The sequence below is a fragment of the Bufo bufo genome, chromosome 1, assembly GCF_905171765.1.
Source record: "Bufo bufo chromosome 1, aBufBuf1.1, whole genome shotgun sequence".
NCBI lineage: Eukaryota > Metazoa > Chordata > Amphibia > Anura > Bufonidae > Bufo > Bufo bufo.
In genome coordinates this window covers 685,430,358-685,456,052 of record NC_053389.1, presented here as the reverse complement: position 1 = coordinate 685,456,052, position 25,695 = coordinate 685,430,358, and the positions used below count along the sequence as shown (strand labels likewise).

Sequence of the window (25,695 nt, the reverse complement as noted above, 5' to 3'; positions counted from 1 at the left end):
GAACCCACAGGAGACACCGGAGGCAGGACCGGCAGCGACGTATTGCCATCAGCCCGGCAATTCTGCCTCAGAGATCCCCGCGGCCCTCCCCTCCGGCGCCCATGCGGACGCCCCACCGTATCTGCCCGCAAGGGAACCAAAACCGCAGACTCCCTTACACTGGGTATATCCAATTTTAATTTGACTATTTTTTATTTTTATGCAGTTAATGTCTAGTAATCAGTCAAGTCAGATCTAATGTAACTGTGATATACAGCATTTTTGACTTTTATGAAGGGTACATGATTATTACACTATTTGTTTTGCAGCAGTAAATTGTCTGTTTAACAAGGAAATAAATAACTAAGTGCAGCCTTTCACTTGTTCTTGACTTGTTCTCATCCTACAGGAGGACTATGAGAGCCGTAGCTCCACCTTTATCTGAGGTTTTCACACCCCTAATTTCCCCTATATAGAGCACAGAGAACCTTTCAGTCGTCATATGACTTTTATCAGAGCTGAGTGGACATACGGATGTCATAAGCGAGCACTGCTATTTATCATACTGCACTAAGCATCCAACATAATGAAGAACACCTTCATGCGATGGAAGCTGCCTCTAGTTTGCTTCACCTTGGAGATTGCTATGATAATACTGTTTGGAGTTTTTATTCGTTATGACATCGAAGCTGATCCTGGCTGGAAACAATATAGAACAAACAAAAATATCAGTAATATTGAAAATGATTTCTACTACAGGTATCCAAGTAAGTACATCTCAGAGGTCATTTCTAGAATTCCTATGCATGTACAGTGTAACAATTGCTCAGCAGTTTAGCCTATCTTGCAACATTTTCTTTGACAGTACTTCAAAGTCCTGGAAACAAGACTTTTTAGGGTACAATGCCAGAGGAAAGCAAATTTAGAATAAATCTTCCATGCACTTTAGAGTGTTTTTGCATGTAAAACAATTAGAGTGAAAAAGCTAAAATACAGATCTATACTTATCTCCATTGTGATATGGCGGGACTCCATACTAAGGAATTTCCCCATGTTGACATACAATTATATTTTTAAAACTTTTTTTTTTTTTAGAGATCTCCAATGTTAAAATGAGGTAATGTTGTAGTTATGTTCTTATTTAAAGGGTGAAAGAGAGGTTTTTAGCCAATGAATCTCATAGGCTAATTACAATCCAACATGACCACTTATGGTAACCGTAATAAAAAAACTAAAAATAAAAACTTCAAAAGCCTATGAGTCTGCTTTCAGACTCCTACCCGAAAAGAGTACTACAGAACCACAGCCTGAGTCAGAACCTAGCCAAACCTATTAACAGTGGATCAACAGAATTCCTCTAAATATCAAGAGACTGTATTCTGTCTGGATGTATATGCTGCAACTAAAACCAGATACAGTAAAAGTTGTGAGTTGTATCCTACCACTGTCTACCTCATTCTTCAATACCACCACTACAACTGGTTGTACCACCATAAACGGTACTGGCGTCACGACAAATACCACCAAGGGACCCAGCCGCCACAAGCACCCTAAACACAGGCGTCATCAAGGGCACCTCAGCCTCCATCTAGGCTGGTGCTTCCCTACCACACAGTGTGCCCCGGAGGATTTCGTGCTGTCTTCCTCAACACTGTGCTGCCGGCCCATGGAGGCTTTCTGCTAACCGTGAGTAAACCGATGAACTGTATTATTACTGGCCCCTCATCGGCCCACCGTGCACCTCACGTGTCGCCCCTGCGGTTCTGGCACGTCACAGTAGTATCACTATCATTTAAGAAACTGTTTTGAATGATTTCTATGCCCCTTACACAGATTCCCTTACTGAGCCCAGATTCTAGACACATAATACTGGTGCCTATTTTGGTACAACCCATAATGCAGCTTAAATGTAATATATCGGGAGATGAAACCCTTGAAAAGTGCTAATATATAATATTCAAGACTGCATTTGAATATTGAATGTAATCCTTAGTAAAATAAACATTTTTTTACACTTTCTGTGCAGTGCTACAATCCTGACTAGTGACCCCTTGTACCTTGTGAAACAGCAGCAGTTCTCCCAAACCTGTAGCCAGCACTACCTCCTTCATTAGTGAGCATGCATACAGAAGCACACAGACTGCCATCTGATGTCGGTACATTCCCAGCCACCAATAGCATTTCTGTATTTCAAGAAAGGGTGAAGCCGTCATTCCTCAGTTAAGGGCGGAGTAAGTCATTGCTGCTACAATAAGCCTATGTGTTACTGGATACATTCTAGACTCAGCAAGTTTTCTCCATAAAATTTAACATAATGTATAGTACATCTATAAATGAACCATCACCATGAAAATACAATGCGATCTGTACTGTTAGGACTTATGCACAGTACTATAAGTCACAAATCGCAGATCCCGGTATTTCTTCTGTAGAAATATGCTATCCTTGTCCACAAAATGGACAAGAATAGGACATGTTCTACTTTTTTTGCGGAATGGACGTGCGGCTGAGGATCAGGGTCGTGTGCTGTCCACATCTTTGCGGCCCCACTGAAATGAATGGGTCCGCTTCCGATCTGAAAAAAATGTGCATCAGATGCAGACAGTAACTACAGTTGTGTGCATGAGCCCTGTGGGCAGATTTAGGGTCCATTCACACGTTCGCAAAATGGGTCCGCATCCGTTCCGCAATTTTGCGGAACGGGTGCAGACCCATTCATTTTCAATGGGGCGGGAATGTGCTGTCTGCATCCGCATTTGCGGATCCACACTTCCGCATCTGTGCTTCCGTTTCCGCAAAAAGAACATGTCCTATTAGGTATTTTCTATAATAGTGCCGGCGATGTGCGGTCTGCAAATTGCGGAATGCACATTGCCAGTGTCCGTGTTTTGCGGATCCGCAATTTGCGGATCCACAGAACACTTACGGACATGTGAATGGACCCTTATATATATAGTTTTATATGAAAATATTTAGAGTAAGGGCTCATGCACATGAAGATATTTTTTTATTTTTTTCTGCATCTGATTCGCATTTTTTCCATGTCTGATGCGGACCCATTCACTTCAACGGGTCACGAAAGATGCAGAAAGCACACCATGTGCTGTCCGCATCCATATGTCCGTTCTGCGGCCCCTCATTAAAATGGAACATGTCCTATTCTTGTCTGTTATACGGACAAGGATAAGACCGTTCTATAGAGGGCAGAATGTTCCATTCCACAAAATGTGGAATAAGCAGCGTTTTGGTATCCGCCTCCAAAGCGGAATGGAGGCGGAACGGAGCCAAACTGATGCATTCTGAGCAGATCCTTTTCCATTCAGAATGCATTAAGGGCAAAACTGAGATCTGTTTTTTATTTTTTATAAAAGTATTAAAACACAAGAAAAAATATAAAAATGAGGTATCACCGTAATCATACCGACCCAAATATTAACGTTAACATGTCATTTTTACCGTATAGGGAACACTGTAAAAAAAAAGAAACCCATAAAACCATGGTGGAATAGCCTTTTTTTTTTTTTTTTTTTTTTTTTTTTACCAATTTCATCTTATTTAGAATTTTTTTCCCATCTCCCATTATACCTTATGTAACACTAAATGATGCCTTTAGAAAGTACATCTTGTGCTTCAAAAAACAAGTCCTGATATGGCTATATGAATGGAAAAATAAATCGTTATTGCTCCTGGAAGGCAGGCTGTATAAAACAAAAATGAAAAATCACTGCATCAGGAAGGGGTTAAAGTTCCCATCGGGGCTATTATCCTTCTTGTCCAGATACTAAATAGTAAATCTGCCATGTAAAACAATGATAGTATCAGTCGGTTGACTACGGATGGTCTAAGAATTAGCAGAAAGAGGGGAAATAGTGACATGACTTAACGAGCTTTGCTCATACCTGTCACAAATGTTAATCCCGGTTTAGTGACACGTAAACCTTTTCATTGAAAGTTCCTGACTAGGGAAGAGCGAACCCGAACTAGGGATGAGCGAACCCGAATTTTGGGTTGTCCGTGACACGAACCCGAACATTTTCGTAAAAGTCCGGGTTCGGGTTCGGGTTCGGTGTTGGCGCTTTCTTGGCGCTTTTTGAAAGGCTGCAAAGCAGCCAATCAACAAGCGTCATACTACTTGCCCCAAGAGGCCATCACAGCCTTGCCTACTATTGGCATGGCTGTGATTGGCCAGTGCAGCATGTGACCCAGCCTCTATATAAGCTTGGGTCACGTAGCGCTGCACGTCACTCTGCTGATTCAAGCATAGGGAGAGGTTGCAGCTGCGACATTAGGGCGAGATTAGGCAGATTAACTCCTCCAAAAGACTTCATTCTGTGATCGATCTCCAGCTGTGGATCATTGAAGTGCTAATATCGAATTGCTCACTTTTTTTAGGCTGCCTAGAGCGTTTTTATATCACTTTTTTCTGGGGTGATCGGCGGCCATTTTGTGGCTTGTGGTGCGCCAGCACAAGCTACCACCAAGTGCTTTTAACCATCAATAGTGTGGTTATTTTTTGCTATATCCTACATCAGCTGCAGGCTGAGCCTGTGTCACCCAAGTGCATTTAACCATCAATAGTGTGGTTAATTTTTGGCCATATACTACATCAGGTGCAGGCTGAGCCTGTGTTACCCAAGTGCATTTAACCATCAACAGTGTGGTTAATTTTTGGCCATATACTACATCAGGTGCAGGCTGAGCCTGTGTCACCCAAGTGCATTTAACCATCAACAGTGTGGTTATTTTTTAGCCATATACTACATCAGGTGCAGGCTGAGCCTGTGTCACCCAAGTGCATTTAACCATCAATAGTGTGGTTATTTTTTGGCCATATACTACATCAGGGGCAAGTTGAGCCTGTCACCCAGCGCCTAAAAAATAGACCTGACATTTTATATTCCTCCAAATCAGTACTGTTTTAGCTGGTCAAGTTATTTGTAGTGACCGTAAAAGCACAGTTTTTGTTCTGGGTTGAAAAACTATTCCCAAATTTGCCATTCTCAAAATAAGTAGTTTATGCTATATCAGGCCTACTTTAAATCTATACCAAAAAGGATATCTTAAATTCAAGGTGCTGATAGTGTCATTCAGAAAAACTTAACACACGCTACCGTGCAGATACAAGTCTAATTCTGTGTTTAAACGTATACCTGTCACACAGCGCGAAAAAAATAGGCCTCACATTTCTATTCAACCAAATCTGTACTGTTTTAGCTGGTCAAATTATTTGTAGTGACCGTAAAAGCACAGTTTTTGTTCTGGGTTGAAAAACTATTCCCAAATTTGCCATTTTCAAAATTGTGGTGAACGGGAATAATGAGGAAAACATCTAATAAGGGACGCGGACGTGGACATGGTCGTGGTGGTGTTAGTGGACCCTCTGGTGCTGGGAGAGGACGTGGCCGTTCTGCCACAGCCACACGTCCTAGTGAACCAACTACCTCAGGTCCCAGTAGCCAGCAGAATTTACAGCGATATTTGGTGGGGCCCAATGCCGTTCTAAGGATGGTAAGGCCTGAGCAGGTACAGGCATTAGTCAATTGGGTGGCCGACAGTGGATCCAGCACGTTCACATTATCTCCCACCCAGTCTTCTGCAGAAAGTGCACAGATGGCGCATGAAAACCAAGCCCATCAGTCTGTCACATCACCCCCATGCATATCAGGGAAACTGTCTGAGCCTCAAGTTATGCAGCAGTCTCTTATGCTGTTTGAAGACTCTGCTGCCAGGGTTTCCCAAGGGCATCCACCTAGCCCTTCCCCAGGGGTGGAAGAGATGGAATGCACTAACGCACAACCACTTATGTTTCCTGATGATGAGGACATGGGAATACCACCTCAGCACGTCTCTGATGATGACGAAACACAGGTGCCAACTGCTGCGTCTTTCTGCAGTGTGCAGACTGAACAGGAGGTCAGGGAGGAAGACTGGGTGGAAGACGATGCAGGGGACGATGAGGTCCTAGACCCCACATGGAATGAAGGTTGTGCCACTGACTTTCAGAATTCGGAGGAAGAGGCAGTGGTGAGACCGAGCCAACAGCGTAGCAAAAGAGGGAGCAGTGGGCAAAATCAGAACACCCGCCGCCAAGAGACTCCGCCTGCTACTGACCGCCGCCATCTGGGACCGAGCACCCCAAAGGCAGCTTCAAGGAGTTCCCTGGCATGGCACTTCTTCAAACAATGTGCTGACGACAAGACCCGAGTGGTTTGCACGCTGTGCCATCAGAGCCTGAAGCGAGGCATTAACGTTCTGAACCTTAGCACAACTTGCATGACCAGGCACCTGCATGCAAAGCATGAACTGCAGTGGAGTAAACACCTTAAAAACAAAGTCACTCAGGCTCCCCCTGCTACCTCTTCTGCTGCTGCCGCCTCGGCCTCTTCTGCTGCCGCCGCCTCAGCCTCTTCCTCCGCCTCTGGAGGAACGTTGGCACCTGCCGCCCAGCAAAGATGGGATGTACCACCAACACCACCACCTGCGTCACCAAGCATCTCAACCATGTCACACGGCAGCGTTCAGCTCTCCATCTCACAAACATTTGAGAGAAAACGTAAATTCCCACCTAGCCACCCTCGATCCCTGGCCCTGAATGCCAGCATTTCTAAACTACTGGCCTATGAAATGCTGTAATTTAGGCTGGTGGACACAGACAGCTTCAAACAGCTCATGTCGCTTGCTGTCCCACAGTATGTTGTTCCCAGCCGCCACTACTTCTCCAAGAGAGCCGTGCCTTCCCTGCACAACCAAGTGTCGGATAAAATCAAGTGTGCACTGCGCAACGCCATCTGTGGCAAGGTCCACCTAACCACAGATACGTGGACCAGTAAGCACTGCACACTGTAAATGTAGTGGCGGCTGGGCCCCAGGCGGAGAGCTGTTTGGCGCACGTCCTTCCGCCGCCAAGGATCGCAGGGCAACATTCTTTGCCTCCTGTCTCCTCCTCCTTCTACTCAGCTTCCTCCTCCTCTTCTTCCACCTGCTCATCTAGTCAGCCACACACACACCTTCACCACCAACTTCAGCACAGCCCGGGGTAAACGTCAGCAGGCCGTTCTGAAACTCATATGTTTGGGGGACAGGCCCCACACCGCACAGGAGTTGTGGCGGGGTATAGAACAACAGACCGACGAGTGGTTGCTGCCGGTCAGCCTCAAGCCCGGCCTGGTGGTGTGCGATAATGGGCGAAATCTCGTTGCAGCTCTGGGACTAGCCGGTTTGATGCACATCCCTTGCCTGGCGCATGTGCTGAATTTGGTGGTGCAGAAGTTCATTCGCAACTACCCCGACATGTCAGAGCTGCTGAATAAAGTGCGGGCCGTCTGTTCGCGCTTCCGGCGTTCACACCCTGCTGCTGCACGCCTGTCTGCGCTACAGCGTAACTTCGGCCTTCCCGCTCACCGCCTCATATGCGATGTGCCCACCAGGTGGAACTCCACCTTGCACATGCTGGACAGACTGTGCGAGCAGCAGCAGGCCATAGTGGAGTTTCAGCTGCTGCACGCACGGGTCAGTCGCACTGCGGAACAGCACCACTTCACCACCAATGACTGGGCCTCCATGCGAGACCTGTGTGCCCTGTTGCGCTGTTTCGAGTACTCCACCAACATGGCCAGTGGCGATGACGCCATTATCAGCGTTACAATACCACTTCTATGTCTCCTTGAGAAAACACTTAGGGCGATGATGGAAGAGGAGGTGGCCCAGGAGGAAGAGGAGGAAGAGGGGTCATTTTTAGCACTTTCAGGCCAGTCTCTTCGAAGTGACTCAGAGGGAGGTTTTTTGCAACACCAGAGGCCAGGTACAAATGTGGCCAGACTGGGCCCACTACTGGAGGACGAGGATGAGGAGGAGGTGGATGAGGATGAAGCATGTTCACAGCGGGGTGGCACCCAAAGCAGCTCGGGCCCATCACTGGTGCGTGGCTGGGGGGAAACACAGGACGATGACGATACGCCTCCCACAGAGGACAGCTTGTCCTTACCTCTGGGCAGCCTGGCACACATGAGCGACTACATGCTGCAGTGCCTGCGCAACGACAGCAGAGTTGCCCACATTTTAACGTGTGCGGACTACTGGGTTGCCACCCTGCTGGATCCCCGGTACAAAGACAATGTGCCCACCTTACTTCCTACACTGGAGCGTGATAGGAAGATGCGCGAGTACAAGCGCACGTTGGTAGACGCGCTACTGAGAGCATTCCCAAATGTCACAGGGGAACCAGTGGAAGCCCAAGGCGAAGGCAGAGGAGGAGCAAGAGGTCGCCAACACAGCTGTGTCACGGCCAGCTCCTCTGAGGGCAGGGTTAGCATGGCAGAGATGTGAAAAAGTTTTGTCACCACGCCACAGCTAACTGCACCACCACCTGATACGGAACGTGTTAGCAGGAGGCAACATTTCACTAACCTGGTGGAACAGTACCTGTGCACACCCCTCCACGTACTGACTGATGGTTCGGCCCCATTCAACTTCTGGGTCTCCAAATTGTCCACGTGGCCAGAGCTAGCCTTTTATGCCTTGGAGGTGCTGGCCTGCCCGGCGCCCAGCGTTTTGTCTGAACGTGTATTCAGCACGGCAGGGGGCGTCATTACAGACAAACGCAGCCGCCTGTCTACAGCCAATGTGGACAAGCTGACGTTCATAAAAATGAACCAGGCATGGATCCCACAGGACCTGTCCATCCCTTGTGCAGATTAGATATTAACTACCTCCCCTTAACAATATATTATTCTACTCCAGGGCGCTTCCTCATTCAATCCTATTTTTATTTTCATTTTACCATTATATTGTGGGGCAACCCAAAGTTGAATGAACCTCTCCTCTGTCTGGGTGCTGGGGCCTAAATGTGTGACAGTGGCCTGTTCTAGTGGTGGGTGACGTGAAGCCTGATTCTCTGCTGACATGAAGCCTGAATCTCTGTTATGGGACCTCTCTCCTCTGTCTGGGTGCCTGGGCCTAAATATGTGACAGTGGCCTGTTCCAGTGGTGGGTGACGTGAAGCCTGATTCTCTGATATGTCAGCGCAGAATCAGTCTTCATGTCATATCAGAGAATCAGGCTTCACGTCACCCACCACTGGAACAGGCCACTGTCACATATTTAGGCCCCGGCACCCAGACAGAGGAGAGAGGTCCCGTAACAGAGAATCTGGCCTTATGTCAGCGCAGAATCAGTCTTCATGTCATAAGGCCAGATTCTCTGTTACGGGACCTCTCTCCTCTGTCTGGGTGCCGGGGCCTAAATATGTGACAGTGGCCTGTTCCAGTGGTGGGTGACGTGAAGCCTGATTCTCTGCTATGACATGAAGACTGATTCTCTGCTGACGTGAAGCCCGATTCTCTGCTATGGGACCTCTGTCCAATTGATATTGGTTATTTTATTTTATTTTTTTTTAATTCATTTCCATATCCACATTTGTTTGCAGGGGATTTACCTACATGTTGCTGCCTTTTGCAGCCCTCTAGCTCTTTCCTGGGCTGTTTTACAGCCTTTTTAGTGCCGAAAAGTTCGGGTCCCCATTGACTTCAATGGGGTTCGGGTCGGGTTCGGATCCCGAACCCGAACATTTCCGGGAAGTTCGGCCGAACTTCTCGAACCTGAACATCCAGGTGTTCGCTCAACTCTATTCCTGACACCTAAATTACTGTAACTATACCCTTCTGTCTTTGATGGTGAGGCTGCCCTAGACAGAATGTGAAATGACACTCCACCTTCCACACGCAGCTTTTTCTTTTTCTTGAAACCTGCACTTCCCTTACGTCCTAACCAGCAGCACAAGTGGGGAGTTCTCCCCTGTGAAACTAGTAGGACAGGTGGAATTTTTGATTACAATAAATTTCCTACCAAGTAATAATTAAATAATTAGTAAAACCCACCCCTATAAAGGGCAGACTGCCCATAATTCAGTGCTTTTGTTCTCTGTCCCTGTGGACAGTAGGACGGGTCAGGCTACGGTCTGTCACTTTAAAAATACTTTTTTTCCTTTTGATCTTTTTTTTTTTTTTTTTCCTACTGCTTGTCTCATGGTCCTACCTTGTGGCCATAAAGTCGCTCCGGTCCCCTCTGCTCATCGTTGCGATCCACCGCACGTTGCACCTGCGGTAGCGGCAGTACAGGCTACAGGGGCGGAGCCTATCAGCGCTCGGCCACCTACAGGGCTTGGGTCGCCGGCGTCTCTTCGCCGGCTCCTGCTGCATGCTGCACGGCCGACAGGAAGTGCGTCAATGACTACTTCCGGTTTCGGCCAGCGGTATTAAACTTAAAACGCAAGTGTATTTTAGTTTTATGAGCCCTGCGGGCTGCATATTTTATGTTATATAATATGTATATATATTTTAAAAGCTTATTTTCCCAGGGGAAAGATTAAGTGAGGTGGTGCTATCACAGAGGGGGCCGATCTAAGGTTAGGGGTGGAGCTATCCACCTATATAAGTCCACAACAAGAGTACTTTCTGAGCAGAGAGCTAAGGCTACAATTCTGTGCCTGCTAACTACTACTGAGAGCTAAAGCTACAGCCTGTGGCTATTACTACTAAACTGAAAATTTATTTTCAGATGGCATCTCCTAGCGGTGATCAGCGCGGTAAATCCGCCCACAAGCAGAGACATTTAGTCTGCGCTTCCTGCGAGATTCCAATGCCGGACTTCTACGAGTACAATCGGTGTCCATCATGTCGTCCCCCTCTGTCGCAACCCACTGCAAGCGACATGTTTGGGTGGATGAAGGACTTCATGGGAAATTCTATTTCCGAAATTAAAAGCGCCCTCGCCTCAAAGAGACCAAGAGAATCATCTCCGGGTCCGATGCCTATGCTGGAAGCAATCTCCGTGGACGACCATTCCTCTTCTTCCTCTGACGACGAAGATTCACTATTCCTGTTCCCAGCTGAGAAGACTCAAAGGCTTTTACGCTCCATCCGGTCAAGGAACCGTGATGTTGAGCAAGGGGAAGCTCCGCCGTCCACCTCTAGGGGGTTAAGAACCTTCAAGGTGGACGAAAACCTTAAGCGTTTTATGCTTACGGAATGGAAACATCCAGAGAAGGGTCCAGTCCTCAATAAGAGGTTTAAACTCATGTTTCCCCTCCAGGAATCGGAATCTGACCTTTGGGTACCGCCTCCAAAGGTTGACATGGCGAGATCCAAACTGTCCAAAAAGACCCTAGTTAGACCGAAAGGTCGAATGCACCTTAAGGCGAAATTATTCTGCTGCTGCAGCCTCCGCGTCAGTAGCTGTCGCCTCCTCTGAGACCGCGGACTTTGTACGTTCCCGCATCTTAAGAATTCAGGCTGACCTAGAGGCCGGAGTAGCCAGAACGGACATTCTGGACCAATTAAAGACCCTCCTATTGGGAGTGGATTTTCTATGTGACTCCTCTGCGCAGCACTTGAAACTGGCTGCAAAAGGTATGGCGCTTTCTTCTGCCAGCCGTAGGCCCCTTTGGTTATGACCATGGGTCGCCGATAACACCTCCAAATTTAACTTATGTGGCCTACCCTATGAGCCAGGAAGGCTTTTTGGTTCTGAGCTAGATAAGCTCATGGAAAGCTTGGCAGATAAGGAAGGGAAAAATCTCCCTCAACAGTCCTTTCGGGGTCGCAGTAGGTCCAGAAATACAAGACATAAGGGCCCCTCGAGATCCCAGAGGCGTCAGGCGTCCTCCGCGGTCGTGGTAGCGGCAACGAACGTAAGGCGGACCTATGACTCTCCCGCTTACCTTCTCCCTTCCCATCCAGACCCCCCGTGCAATCCTCCTGTCGGAGGTCGTTTAAGTTTTTTTCAGCAGACCTGACTGCAAGAGATCCCGGACCAGTGGGTCCTAAATATAATTTTGTTCGGTTACACAATAGATTTCGTGTCTCCCCCTCAGGAGAAATTTGTGTTAACCAAATCAAACAAAAGATCCTAGAGGACGCAGTCCTCCTTTACCTTCACAAAAAAGCCCTAGAGGAGGTTCCCTCCCACGAACGAGGGCGAGTGGTGTATTCCCCCATATTTCTAGTCCCAAAGCCTTCTGGAGACTGGCGCATGATAATAGATCTGCGCTACCTAAATCGCTTCATAAGGCAGAAGCGCTTCAGAATGGAGACCATCCGTTCCTTAATCAATATTCTAAATCCCGGAGACCTCATGGTCACCATAGATCTAAAGGACGCTTATCTTCATGTCCCTATTCATCCAACTCACCGAAAGTTCCTAAGAGTTACGGTCTCCATAAAAGGTGTGGTAAAGCATTACCAGTTTGCTGTTCTACCCTTTGGCATCTCTTCCGCTCCCCACACATTTACCAAGGTTGTGGCTCCGGTTGTTGCCAAGCTCAGGCTTCAAGGACTAGAAATTGTGCCATATCTAGACGACTGGCTCTTAAAAGCTGCGTCTCTAGACGTTCTTCAGACCCATCTTCATCTGGCTCTTCAGACTCTCCAGCGGTTAGGCTGGCTGATAAATTGGGGAAAGTCCCAGATCCTGCCTTCCACTTCCAGGGTATTCCTGGCGTTTATAGTGGATTCTCAAAGGATCTCTCTACTCTATCTCTATCTCTCGAAGATGTTGGGCCACATGTCAGCATCTGCAGAAGCAGTTCCTTGGGCCCTTTAGCACTTCCATCCACTTCAAGAGGAAGTGTTAGCAGTCTGGAACCACAACTCCAAAGGGTTGGACAAGACTCACTCCCTGTCTGTCAAAGTCCGGTCCTCACTCAAATGGTGGAGGAACCTATTAGATGGGAGGTCCTTGATTCAACCTCGTTGGATCACGTTGACCACAGACGCCTCCCTTCTACGTTGGGGAGCCCATCTGGAAGACAGTCCAGTACAAGGTTTCTGGACTCCACAGGAGAGGCTTCTCTCGTCCAATATGAGAGAACTAGGCTGTACGTCTAGCTCTTTATCACTTTGCTCCTCTCATCCGCGGAAAGGCAGTGAGAGTCTGTTTGGACAGCACGACTGTGGTTGCTTACATCAACAGACAAGGAGGTACGAGGTCTCAAACTCTTCTCCACGAAGTTGGTCTAATTCTCACTTGGGCAGAGCCCAGTCTATCCCACCTATCCGCGGTTCACATCAGGGGAGATCTCAACATAGTTGCAGATCGACTCATTCGGGGCCTACCAGTTCCAGGGGAATGGTCACTGAACAGAGACCTCTTCTCCCAGATCACTCTACGTTGGGGTATTCCAGAGGTTGACTTGATGGCGACCCGGTTGAACGCGAAGGTGGACAAGTTCTGCTCCCTCTACAAGGAGGACAACCCCTTGGCGATAGACGCTCTGTCCATTCCATGGAGGTTCAGGCTGGCATACATATTCCCTCCACTTTCCATGATACCACGGGTATTGACGAAAATCAGACAAGACCAGACCCCGGTCATTGCAATAATACCATTCTGGCCAAAGAGGTCTTGGTTCACCCAGCTCATGAAGATGAGTCAGGGCATATATTGGAGACTTCCCCTAATGCAGGACCTTGTGTATCAGGACACAGGCCCCTGCCTAGATCTGATGAAACTCAATCTGACAGCCTGGAGATTGACAGGCCCCTACTAGAAGCTAGAGGGCTTTCTGCGGAGGTCTTGAGAACTATTTCACACTCCCGTGCGGAGTCTACAAACAAGGCATACTCAAGAATTCACAAGATCTTTCTTCAGTGGTGTGCTGTTAAAGAGTTAGTACCCTCAGATCCTCCTCTTTCAGCTATTTTACAATTCCTGCAGGACGGCCTGGACAAGGGTCTAAGTCCATCTACTCTCAGAGTCCACATCAGTGCTCTCTCTGCCTCTTTAGGTAGACCATTATCTCAAGACCCCCTACTCAGGAGGTTCCTCAAGGGAGCCGAAAGATTAAAACCTAGAATCCTGAGACCTATCCCTGAATGGGATTTATCCATTGTTTTAAAGGGGCTATCCTCTCCCCCCTTTGAACCCTTAGAGAATGTAGACCTTAAGTTTCTATCCTTAAAGGTCACATTTTTACTGGCAATAACATCGGCCAAAAGGATTGGAGAATTACAGGCCCTAGCCGTCACTGAGCCTTATACCCTCTTTCTCCAGGACTCTGTCCTGTTGAGATTTCTACCGACCTTTGCTCCTAAGGTTCCCTCATTCGGTAACTGAAATCAGACTATCTCCCTGCCAGTCCTATGTCCTACTCCATCATCTCCTGAAGAGGAAGCCCTTCACTCCTTGGACATTTCCAGAAATCTAAAAATCTACCTGGACAGGACTGCGAACTTTAGGAAATCGGAACACCTACTGCTCTCCTTTTCTGGTAAAAGCAAAGGTCTAAAAGCCTCCAAACCCTCTCAAAGTAGATGGGTAAAGGAGGCAATCCGGGAAGCCTTTTTATCCCAAGGCTTGGCTCCTCCATCCTTTGTCACCGCCCACTCCACGAGGGCAATATCTACTTCTTTTGCGGAAAGAAATCTCATTCCACTTGAACAGATTTGTGCTGCGGCTTCCTGGAGCTCCCACAGCACTTTCATTAGACACTATCGCCTAGACTCTAGGCGTTTGGAGGGGGTAACATTCAGACGTACCATTCTGTCTGCTGCCCTCTCATAAAAAAAAAATTATAATAATAATAATAGGATTATACCTGGAAAAGGCCCTCCCAATTTGTTGGGTTACTTGCTAGGTCCCCACTTGTGCTGCTGGCTAGGACGTAAGGGAAGCGTTAATTTTTAACGTAAATTTGTTTTCCCTTAGTCCTAACAGCAGCACACACATTTCCCACCCTTGTTGTTTCTACTTGTTATAAAAGCACTGAATTATGGGCAGTCTGCCCTTTATAGGGGTGGGTTTTACTAATTATTTAATTATTACTTGGTAGGAAATTTATTGTCATCAAAAATTCCACCTGTCCTACTAGTTTCACAGGGGAGAACTCCCTACTTGTGCTGCTGTTAGGACTAAGGGAAAACAAATTTACGTTAAAAATTAACGCATATCGCACATACTGATCAGCCATAGCACCTGCTTAAGGGCTCACACACTACTGCTGTTCTTGTCTGCATCCAATCTGCATTTTTTTACAAAAGATGCGGACAGCCCACCGTGGGCTGTCTGCATCCGTATGTCTGTTCCGCAGCACTAACAAAAAAATAGAATATGCTATTTGCGGACAGTAAAAACAGCTACGACAGTGGGCATGATCCCTAATACAGTGGTCCCTCAGGTTACAATATTAATTGGTTCCAGGTCAACCATTGCCTGTTGAAACCATTGTAACGTGAGTGCATAACTCTATGGAAAACAAGTAATTGGTTCTAAATCCCCAAAATGTTATTCCAAGTTAAGAGAAAATCAAGATTTAAGAAAAATAAGCAGATAACGGAGACAGATAAAGCAGATCCTTACATATAGGGCTACAGGGCGACATGTGCCATGGACAAAAAGGGTACAACTACACTGCAACATGTGTTGCACTAATGTAATGATAGTCACTGATTTCACACTGCGACTGCAACTCTAAATTTACACAGAAAAACTAATTGGATGGATTTTTTGTGAATGTCGTGTCGAAGTCAGCGCATGTTGCAGTGCAACATCACTGACAATCACAAGAAGTCGCACGACACCTGTCGCCGTGTAGCCCTAGCCTAAAAGTCAGGAATAGATGCTGGAAGCTGAACTTCACTTTCTATAGTAAAGACTGGTCTGGAGCTTCTTCAGGGTCCTGTAAAGTACACACAATGTACCAGAAAAATAAAATGGAGCTGCTCTCACATGTAATGGAGCAGCTCATCTTGGCACGGACAGAGGGCAGTAAGGCACATGTAGTACCACTATTTACTGTTAACATGAGCTACTAGACAATGAATACAGCTGTTTTACCCGAGAAATGGACATGTTGACTAGTTGGATTTCAGTCAGAGGCATTGTATGTTGAGTCTAGTTTCAACTTACGATAGCCCAGGAAACACCATTGTAAGCTGAAAATATTGTATCCCAAGTCCATTGTATTTTGAGGGATCACTGTATTGTATAACTTCCCCTTGAGCCACCAAAACTGCTCTAGCGAATTGAGGCATGGTCTCCACAAGACCTCCTAAGGTTTCCTGTGGTATCTGACACCAAGATGTTAAGAGGAAGCAGATCTTGTAAGTTGCAGAGTAGAGCTTCCATGGACAGATTTGTTTTTCCAGCACATCCCACAGATAATAAATTGAATTGAGAATCAGACATTGGAGGCCAAGTCAACAAACTTGTCATTTTCCTCAAATCATTCTGGAGCAATATTTGAAGTGTGTCATGGATTATTATCCAGCTGCTGGCCACTGCCAATAGGGAATACCGTTGCCATGAAGGGGTGTACATGGTCTGCAGTAATGTTTAAGTAGCTGGTATGTGTCAAAGCAACCACATAATTACCAGGATCCAAAGTTTCTCAGCAGAACGTTGTCCACAGCATCACCCTGCCTCCACTAGCTTGCCTTCTCATAGTGCAACTCTTCCCTAGATAAGCAACACAAATACCCAGGCATCTACGCAATGTAAAAGAAAATGTGATCAGATCAGGCCACCATCTTCCAATGCTGTATGATCCAGTTTCTGTACTTATGTGCCCATTGTAGGCACTTTCAGCAGTGGACAGGGTCAGCAGAAAAACCGTTCTATCACAGCCAGCACTTTTTCAGTTGACCACGCTGTAGCTCTTTGCTACAAACATGCATTAATGAGCCCTGGACACCCATGACCTTGCTGGTTTACTAGTTGTCCTTCTTGGATTACTATTGAAAGGTACTACTAACCACTGCATACAAGGCATAACCCCAAAGGATCTACATTTCTGACCCAGTCCTCTACCCATTACAATTTGGCGATGTCAGAGCCACACAGATCATTACAGTTGCACATTTTTCATGCTTCCAACACATCAAACTTCAAGAACTGACTGTTCACGTGATGCCTAAAATATCCCACGTTTTGCCAGGTGCCATTGTAACAAGATTATAAATAATTTTCACTTCACCTGTCAGTATTTTTAATGTTATGGCTTATCAGTATATGTCCGTTCTCCAAAATGTGGAACGCAAAAAGTTAATGTTTGATATCATTTTGTCCTATATAGAGATTTGCTAAATGACTGCTTTCCTAGGTTCGGAGAAATGCCATTGGAAAGAATGTAGGGGTGATCCTGCCCTCATACTCTAACCATACTTCCGACTATATTGAGAACCTAAGTGCTCCATAACGACAGCAAAAAAACATCATTATGAAGGGTACAGTGTCCCCTTCACATCCAAAGAGCTTCTGTGACAACAGTCTTGCTCCTGGGACAGCCACTAGCTTTGTCATGGCCCGTAATATCCAGGAGTTCTGCTGCTTGTCCCTTTTGTGCTGCCACCTATATACTGTACTGCAAAGTTTTGAAAATTGTAATATACTTTTGTGTTTCAGTTGCTCACCATGTTTAAAATCTCTGATTGCTGTTAGTAAGGGCATATTCACACGGTCATGTATGTTTGCGAATGCAAACCACGGATCTGAAAAACAGATACCAGCCATGAGCACCTTGCATCGTGGTGCGAACCCATTGACTACTGTAGGTCCGCGATCCACAAGATATGGCCAAAGATGGACCATGTCCTATTTTTTTTTTTGCTGTGTGGAGGCCCAGAAGCCCTGCTGGCAGTGAATGGAAATATTATTGTTTATATCCACGATCTGACAACTTTTACTCAACAGGAGTGTAACAAATAGCCATGGAATCCCATAGTAAAACTTGGAATGGGATCCCAATCCACCATAACCATCTTGATCAGCAAGTTCAGGATATGAAGGTTATAGGATTATTTTGTTTCTCCTGTAACATAAGGATAATGCACACAGTGATGCCACAGTACATAACAGACGCTTAAATGTCACAGTGCAGCAATAAGGACACAGTGGACACAATGTTGGCATGATGCATACAGTGGAGTTACCATAATGAGTACAGTGAAGTAATAACTTGCTCAGTAATGTTACAACAAAGAAATGGTGCATGGCTGTAATATTTTGCACTGAAACCACAAAAACTACCGAAATATTCAAAAAGTTTTAAAAATCTGGACATTTGATATGTCTTTTTCGCTGGGTTTGTCCCTGCAAAATGGTTCTTTCAGCTAACCAGCAAAGAGCAGTACTTAACCTTCCACCGCTCTGCCCGATGATTATTTTAAACCATAACTACATGCGCCTGCAAAAAATACATCCTTTTACAGGATGTGCTGACTAAATAAATCTTTGCCGAGTTCGATTTAGATCACCTTAGATTACTTTAACAGATCCATTCTGATACTGTGTGTATGTCCGCTAAAGGAATCTGCACCGTCACAATTACAATTACAAAATTCGGCACACAGGTACTGCAGGTGTCCGGGAAGGTTTTAGACTGGGTCTCGGCTATCTAGCACATACTGTTCCTGAGATATTCCCAAAAAATGCATTAGCCAATAGAAGCCTGGTCACATGACCCTTATCAGCCAATAGAAGCTCTCGGGCCCTTAGTCTCCACATACACACAGTTTTACACCAGGTTTCCATAACAACCCAGTCATTTTTCTTCACTGCTGTAGGTCAGCTTTAAAGGGGCAGGGCGCTGTAGATGACACTGTTAAGGGAGCGGAGTGCTGTGTAGATCACAGTCAAGAGGGCAAGGAGGGTGACAATTTAAGCAACCCTCAAAGGACGGACTTAAAAACCCTGCCCACAAGTTCCACTAAGCCACGCCCCAACCTGGTTAGGCCACTCCCGCTCACACTCTGCAGCCGGAGGGGCTTGAAAAATTGAAGGTAAAAATCAACTTCTGTCAGCTGCAGGGGTGAGAGGAAAGGTGACTTTCTCCCTGCAGCTCACGCTCAGACAGCATAGTGCTGCTGTCTGAGAGTGATCTGTTCAAAAGGACATCCCTGTATCTGTCCAGGCCCTGCACCAGACATAGGACAGGGAGTCTGAAAGCCGGACCTCTAGCCACCCTAGGGGCAGGCTGCTGTGGAGGTCACAGTTAAGGGGACGGTCCGCTATGGAGGACAGTGTTAAGAAGCAGATTGCTGTAGAGGGCACTTTTAAGGGGGCGGGGTGTTGTGGAAATCACTGTTAAGGAGACTGGGTACTGTGGAGGTCACTAATAAAGGGACGGCCGCTGTGGAGGTCACTGTTAAGGGGGCAGGGAACGATGGAGGTCACAGTTAAGGGAACAGTCCACTATGGAAGTCCTTGTTAAGGGGCGGGGTGCTGTAGAGGCCACTGGTAATGGGGTGGGGTGTTGTGGAGGTCACATTTCAAGGGAACGGAGCTCTGTGGAGGTCACTGTTAAGGGGGCGGGTTATTGTGGAAATCACTGCTAAGGAGACGGGGTACTGTGGAGGTCACTGTTAAGGGAGGAGGGGACTGTGGAGGCCACTATTAAAGGGGGAGCGTGGTACTGTGAGGTCACTGTTAAGGCAGCTGGGTACTGTGAAGTCACTGTTAAGGGAGCGGGGTACAGTGGAGGTCACTGTTAAAGGGGCAGTCACTGTGGAGGTCTCTATTAAAAGGGCTGGGAATGGTGGAGGTCACAGTAAAGGGGACTGTAACCTATGGTCAGTGTTAAGGGGTGGGTGCTGTAGAGGTCACTGTTAAGGGGGGGTGCCCCTGTGGAGTTCACTGTCTAGGGGGTGTGGTGTTGGGGAACTCGCTGTTAAAGGGGCAGGCTGCTGTAAAGGTCAAAGTTAAGGGGGTGGGCTGCTGTGGAGGTCTCATTTTAAGGAGATGGGGCACTGTGGGGGGAGTCAGTGTTAAGGGGTGGGGGGTTGTGTAGGTCACTGTTAAGGGGCCGGGGTACTGTAGATGGCACTGTTATAGTGGATACTATCGTTTTTTTTTTTGTTTCTTTATTTTTTTTTTAACGACACACACAAACATTAAATTAATGAAATAGATTAAATATACCCGTGAGAAGCCGGGTCCTTCAGCTAGTGTGTGTGTGTGTGTGTGTGTGTATGTATATATGTATGTATATATATATATATATATATATATATATATATATATATATATATATATAAATTATATATGAAAAATGGCGGCACTGACTGCAAATAAAGAAAAAAGGGTGCACGTTCCAGGGGAGTGGACTTCTTACCCCAACCAATATATCCAAGAAAAAGGACGGCACTCCAGCAGGATGAAGGTGAAGTTAATCTTTAATCAACCATACGGTGCAACGTTTCGGCTCCAAAACTGAGCCTTTCTGCTTGAGAGGCTCAGTTTTGGAGCCGAAACGTTGCACCGTATGGTTGATTAAAGATTAACTTCACCTTCATCCTGCTGGAGTGCCGTCCTTTTTCTTGGATGGATATATATATATATATATATATATATATATATATATATATATATATATTATACATACATACATACATACATACATACATACATACATACATATATATTATTTCACAGAAAATCGACGCAGCACTCTTCTTGTAAAAAACGCAGTGTCTTTATTCACACATGTGGCACAAAATAGGCAACGTTTCAATCCCCTTCCGGGATCCTTCAAGGCTTGAGAAGGATCCCGGAAGGGGATTGAAACGTTGCCTATTTTGTGTCACATGTGTGAATAAAGACACTGCGTTTTTTACAAGAAGAGTGCTGCATTGATTTTCTATGAATATACAAGCCTGTTGTCAAAGGCGAGATGCTTGCATCGGATAATCTCTAAAGTGAGTGCTGCCGGAATTCACATTATATATTTGGGCAAAATGTAAAATAAAAAAAAATATTCTTAGAATTTGGAAAAAGGTGAAAGTAGCTGGGGAGCAAAAAGTATTGAAAGGCCTTGGTCTTGAAATAGTTAATGTAACCATGTCAATATTGTCCCTGTGTATTAAGCTGCTCTGGCAGGTGCCTTCTTAGTTAATACAGTTTTGGGTAAGATCTTTATGATTTACTTTTCCATCAATGTGTGACATCAGGGACGTTTTGCATTTCTGTTTATGTATACAAATTGAGGTCACTTTTTATGTCTGTGGCCTTCCGTGAACATTGCCTCATAAATGCAAATAATAGAGATTAGAGATGAGCCGGTTCGCCAAATTTTCTGTAAAAGTTCGGTTCGATCCGAACTTATTCGCGGCGAATCGCGTTAAAAAACTATTTCCTGGCTGCAGACAGGCTGTATAGTGGTGTAGAACACTGTCTTGCAGTAACATGCATAGGGAGTCTCCTGTGGTAGTGAAACAATGCTATAAGTCAGTATAACATGCAGATGACAGGCATCGCTCTTAGAATCACTGCACACTTCACTTATTTGGACAGTTACGGGGCCAAATCTGACCAAATAACTCAAGTGTAAACTCAGCCTTACAGGTCAATGTTAGCACCAGGTATAAAGAACTGTGCAGAGGCCCAAGATCCTACTATAGCGTGAAACAGCGCACTCCTTTTACACCAATTCACTGATTCCACACAGATTTCTACAGAACCTGTTCTATTAAAAGCTTATACAAGTAGAGCCCCTCCCGACAGAGTGGAGAGGATGTCAGCAGTAAGTTTGTGTTGACATCACTGATAGAGATGAGCAAATCGAAGCTGATGAAGTGGAATTCGATCCGAATTTCAGGAAAACTTTGATAAGCAATGAATGCGAATCTCCTCGCGCTTCGTGGTAACGAATCACAATTTTCCTAAAATGGCAACTACACGTGTGAGGACATGGGGCAAGGAACTCTGGGAAGGCGGGATCACCCAGATTGACATGCCTGCATGCAGCCAATTGCCAGCCAGCCCTGTGATGTCACAGCCCTATAAATACAGCAGCCATTTTAGATTCTGCCATGATCCAGCATTCAGAGTGCAGGGACAGACGTGTTAGGCTGGGTTCACACTTGAGCGTTTTACAGCGCGTTCAAACGCGCTGTAAAACGCTCAACACATGAAAACCAATGCTTCCCTATGGCCCTGGTTCTCACTTGAGCGTTTTACAGCGCTGAAAAACACGCTGTAAAACGCCCTACGCTCAAACAAGTACTTGAGCTTCTTTGGGGCGTTTTGACGCGCGTTTGTGGCCATAGGACAATGCAGTCAATCACACAAACGCTCGTCAAACGCGCGTTTACTATTGCAAAAAACGCTCGTCAAAAACGCGCGTTAAACGCGCATATCAAAGACGCTCAGGTCTGAACCCAGCCTTAAGGTGCTAGGGACATTGATAGGAAAGTGATTTACAAGTGCAAGGAACGATTATTTGGGGATCCAAATAGTCATTAGACCGCGCTGTCATTGCAGCTTTTTGTTATTGGGCTGCAAGTGCTATGTTGGAAAGCCTTTAGTGGCTTATATCTTCGTATCTTAGTCAGTACGACAAGAAAAATATATACGCATTTCTCTTCTGCAGTCATTTCTGGTGAAAGCATATAGTGGCCTATTTCAGTCCAACAAGAAAAATGTATGCTCAGTTCACTTCTGCAGTTATTTCTGTTGAAAGCGTATAGGGGGTGTTACAGTAAAAAAAGAAAAATATATACGCATTTCACTGGTGCACTTATTCGTGGCAAAAGCGTTCAGTGGCCTATTTCAGTACAAAAAGAAAAATATATTCTCAGTTCACGTGGGCGGTTATGTGTTGAAAGCATGGCTCGGAGTCAGCAGCAGGGCTGTGGAGTTGGTAGATAAATGGTCCGACTCCTCAGTTTTTGGTACTTCCGACTCCCCAACTCCGACTCCTCTGTATTTAATATGCAAATATATTTTATACATTCCTTGAAGGAAAGAAAGGCAACATACATGTCATTACCACAGAACTACTGGCTAGGAAGCTGCTGCCTTCTCCTTTGTGTGCTGATCTTCTGCTGAAGATAGGGCAGTGGGAGGATCCAGGAAGGGGCAGGGGCATTTATTTTAAAACATGATTTCCCTAGTAGAATCCCATAGTCATGTTTAAAGTTTAACCACATCCCGACCGCCTAACATACGGATGCGTCCGGAAGGTGGTTGATTCATTCCTCCTGGACGCATCCGTGCGTCATCTCGCACACAGGCGCGCGCGTTCACAGGAACAGAAGGTAAGAGAGTGGATCTCCAGCCTGCCAGCGGCGATCGTTCGCTGGCAGGCTGGAGATGCGATTTTTTTTTTTTTTAACCCCTAACAGGTATATTAGACGCTGTTTTGATAACAGCGTCTAATATACCTACTACCTGGTCCTCTGGTGGTCCCTTTTGTTTGGATCGACCACCAGAGGACACAGGTAGCTCAGCAATATGTAGCACCAAGCACCACACTACACTACACCCCCCCGTCACATTAACCCCTTATTCACCCCTGATCACCCCATATAGACTCCCTGATCACCCCCCTGTCATTGATCACCCCCCTGTAAGGCTCCATTCAGACGTCCGTATGATTTTTACGGATCCACTGATACATGGATCGGATCCGCAAAACGCATACGGACATCTGAATGCAGCCTTACAGGGGGGTGATCACCCCATATAGACTCCCTGATCACCCCCCTGTCATTGATCACCCCCCTGTAAGGCTGCATTCAGATGTCTGTATGATTTTTACGGATCCACTGATGCATGAATCGTATGCGTTTTGCGGATCCGATTCATGCATCAGTGGATCCGTAAAAATCATACAGACATCTGAATGCAGCCTTACAGGGGGGTGATCAATGACAGGGGGGTGATCAGGGAGTCTATATGGGGTGATCACCCCCCTGTAAGGCTGCATTCAGATGTCTGTATGATTTTTACGGATCCACTGATGCATGAATCGGATCCGCAAAACGCATACGGACATCTGAATGCAGCCTTACAGGGGGGTGATCAATGACAGGGGTGATCACCCCATATAGACTCCCTGATCACCCCCCTGTCATTGATCACCCCCCTGTAAGGCTGCATTCAGATGTCCGTATGATTTTTACGGATCCACTGATACATGGATCGGATCCGCAAAACACATACGGACATCTGAATGGAGCCTTATAGGGGGGTGATTAATAACAGGGGGGTGATCACCCCATATAGACTCCCTGATCACCCCCCCTGTCATTGATCACCCCCCCTGTCATTGATCACCCCCCTGACATTGATCACCCCCCTGTAAGGCTCCATTCAGACATTTTTTTGGCCCAAGTTAGCGGAAATATTATTTTTTTTTCTTACAAAGTCTCATATTCCACTAACTTGTGTCAAAAAATAAAATCTCACATGAACTCACCATACCCCTCACGGAATCCAAATGCATAAAATTTTTTAGACATTTATATTCCAGACTTCTTCGCACGCTTTAGGGCCCCTAGAATGCCAGGGCAGTATAAATACCCCACATGTGACCCCATTTCGGAAAGAAGACACCCCCAGGTATTCCGTGAGGGGCATGTTGAGTCCATGAAAGATTTTATTTTTTGTCCCAAGTTAGCGGAAAGGGAGACTTTGTGAGAAAAAAAAAAAATATCAATTTCCGCTAACTTGTGCCAAAAAAAAAAAATATTCTATGAACTCGCCATGCCCCTCATTGAATACCTTGGGGTGTCTTCTTTCCAAAATGGGGTCACATGGGTATTTATACTGCCCTGGCATTCTAGGGGCCCTAAAGCGTGAGAAGAAGTCTGGGATCCAAATGTCTAAAAATGCCCCCATAAAAGGAATGTGGGCCCCTTTGCGCATCTAGGCTGCAAAAAAGTGTCACACATCTGGTATCGCCGTACTCAGGAGAAGTTTGGCAATGTGTTTTGGGGTGTCATTTTACATATACCCATGCTGGGTGAGATAAATATCTTGGTCAAATGCCAACTTTGTATAAAAAATGGGAAAAGTTGTCTTTTGCCGAGATATTTCTCTCACCCAGCATGAGTATATGTAAAAAGACACCCCAAAACACATTGCCCAACTTCTCCTGAATACGGCAATACCACATGTGTGACACTTTTTTGCAGCCTAGGTGGGCAAAGGGGCCCACATTCCAAAGAGCACCTTTCGGATTTCACCGGCCATTTTTTACACATTTTGATTTCAAACTACTTACCACACATTTGGGCCCCTAGAATGCCAGGGCAGTATAACTACCCCACAAGTGACCCCATTTTGGAAAGAAGACACCCCAAGGTATTCGCTGATGGGCATAGTGAGTTCATAGAAGTTTTTATTTTTTGTCACAAGTTAGTGGAATATGAGACTTTGTAAGAAAAAAAAAAAATAAATCATCATTTTCCGCTAACTTGTGACAAAAAATAAAAAGTTCTATGAACTCACTATGCCCATCAGCGAATACCTTAGGGTGTTTACTTTCCGAAATGGGGTCATTTGTGGGGTGTTTGTACTGTCTGGGCATTGTAGAACCTCAGGAAACATGACAGGTGCTCAGAAAGTCAGAGCTGCTTCAAAAAGCGGAAATTCACATTTTTGTACCATAGTTTGTAAACGCTATAACTTTTACCCAAACCATTTTTTTTTTTTTACCCAAACTTTTTTTTTTATCAAAGACATGTAGAACAATAAATTTAGAGAAAAATTTATATATGGATCTCGTTTTTTTTTGCTAAATTTTACAACTGAAAGTGAAAAATGTCATTTCTTTGCAAAAAAATCGTTAAATTTCGATTAATAACAAAAAAAGTAAAAATGTCAGCAGCAATGAAATACCACCAAATGAAAGCTCTATTAGTGAGAAGAAAAGGAGGTAAAATTCATTTGGGTGGTAAGTTGCATGACTGAGCAATAAACGGTAAAAGTAGTGTAGGTCAGAAG

General features: G+C 45.7%; 1 protein-coding gene across 1 annotated transcript in view; it reads left to right on the top strand.

Annotated features, from left to right (window-relative positions):
- Window positions 1–485: 485 nt before the first annotated feature.
- The window catches only part of RHCG (Rh family C glycoprotein), a 236,359-nt gene continuing 211,149 nt past the window's right edge, over window positions 486–25,695 (top strand). The window contains exon 1 of the mRNA XM_040414158.1: window positions 486–746. Coding sequence (XP_040270092.1) covers window positions 566–746 — 181 coding nt within the window. The 5' untranslated portion in view covers window positions 486–565. The remainder of the gene's footprint in view (window positions 747–25,695) is intronic.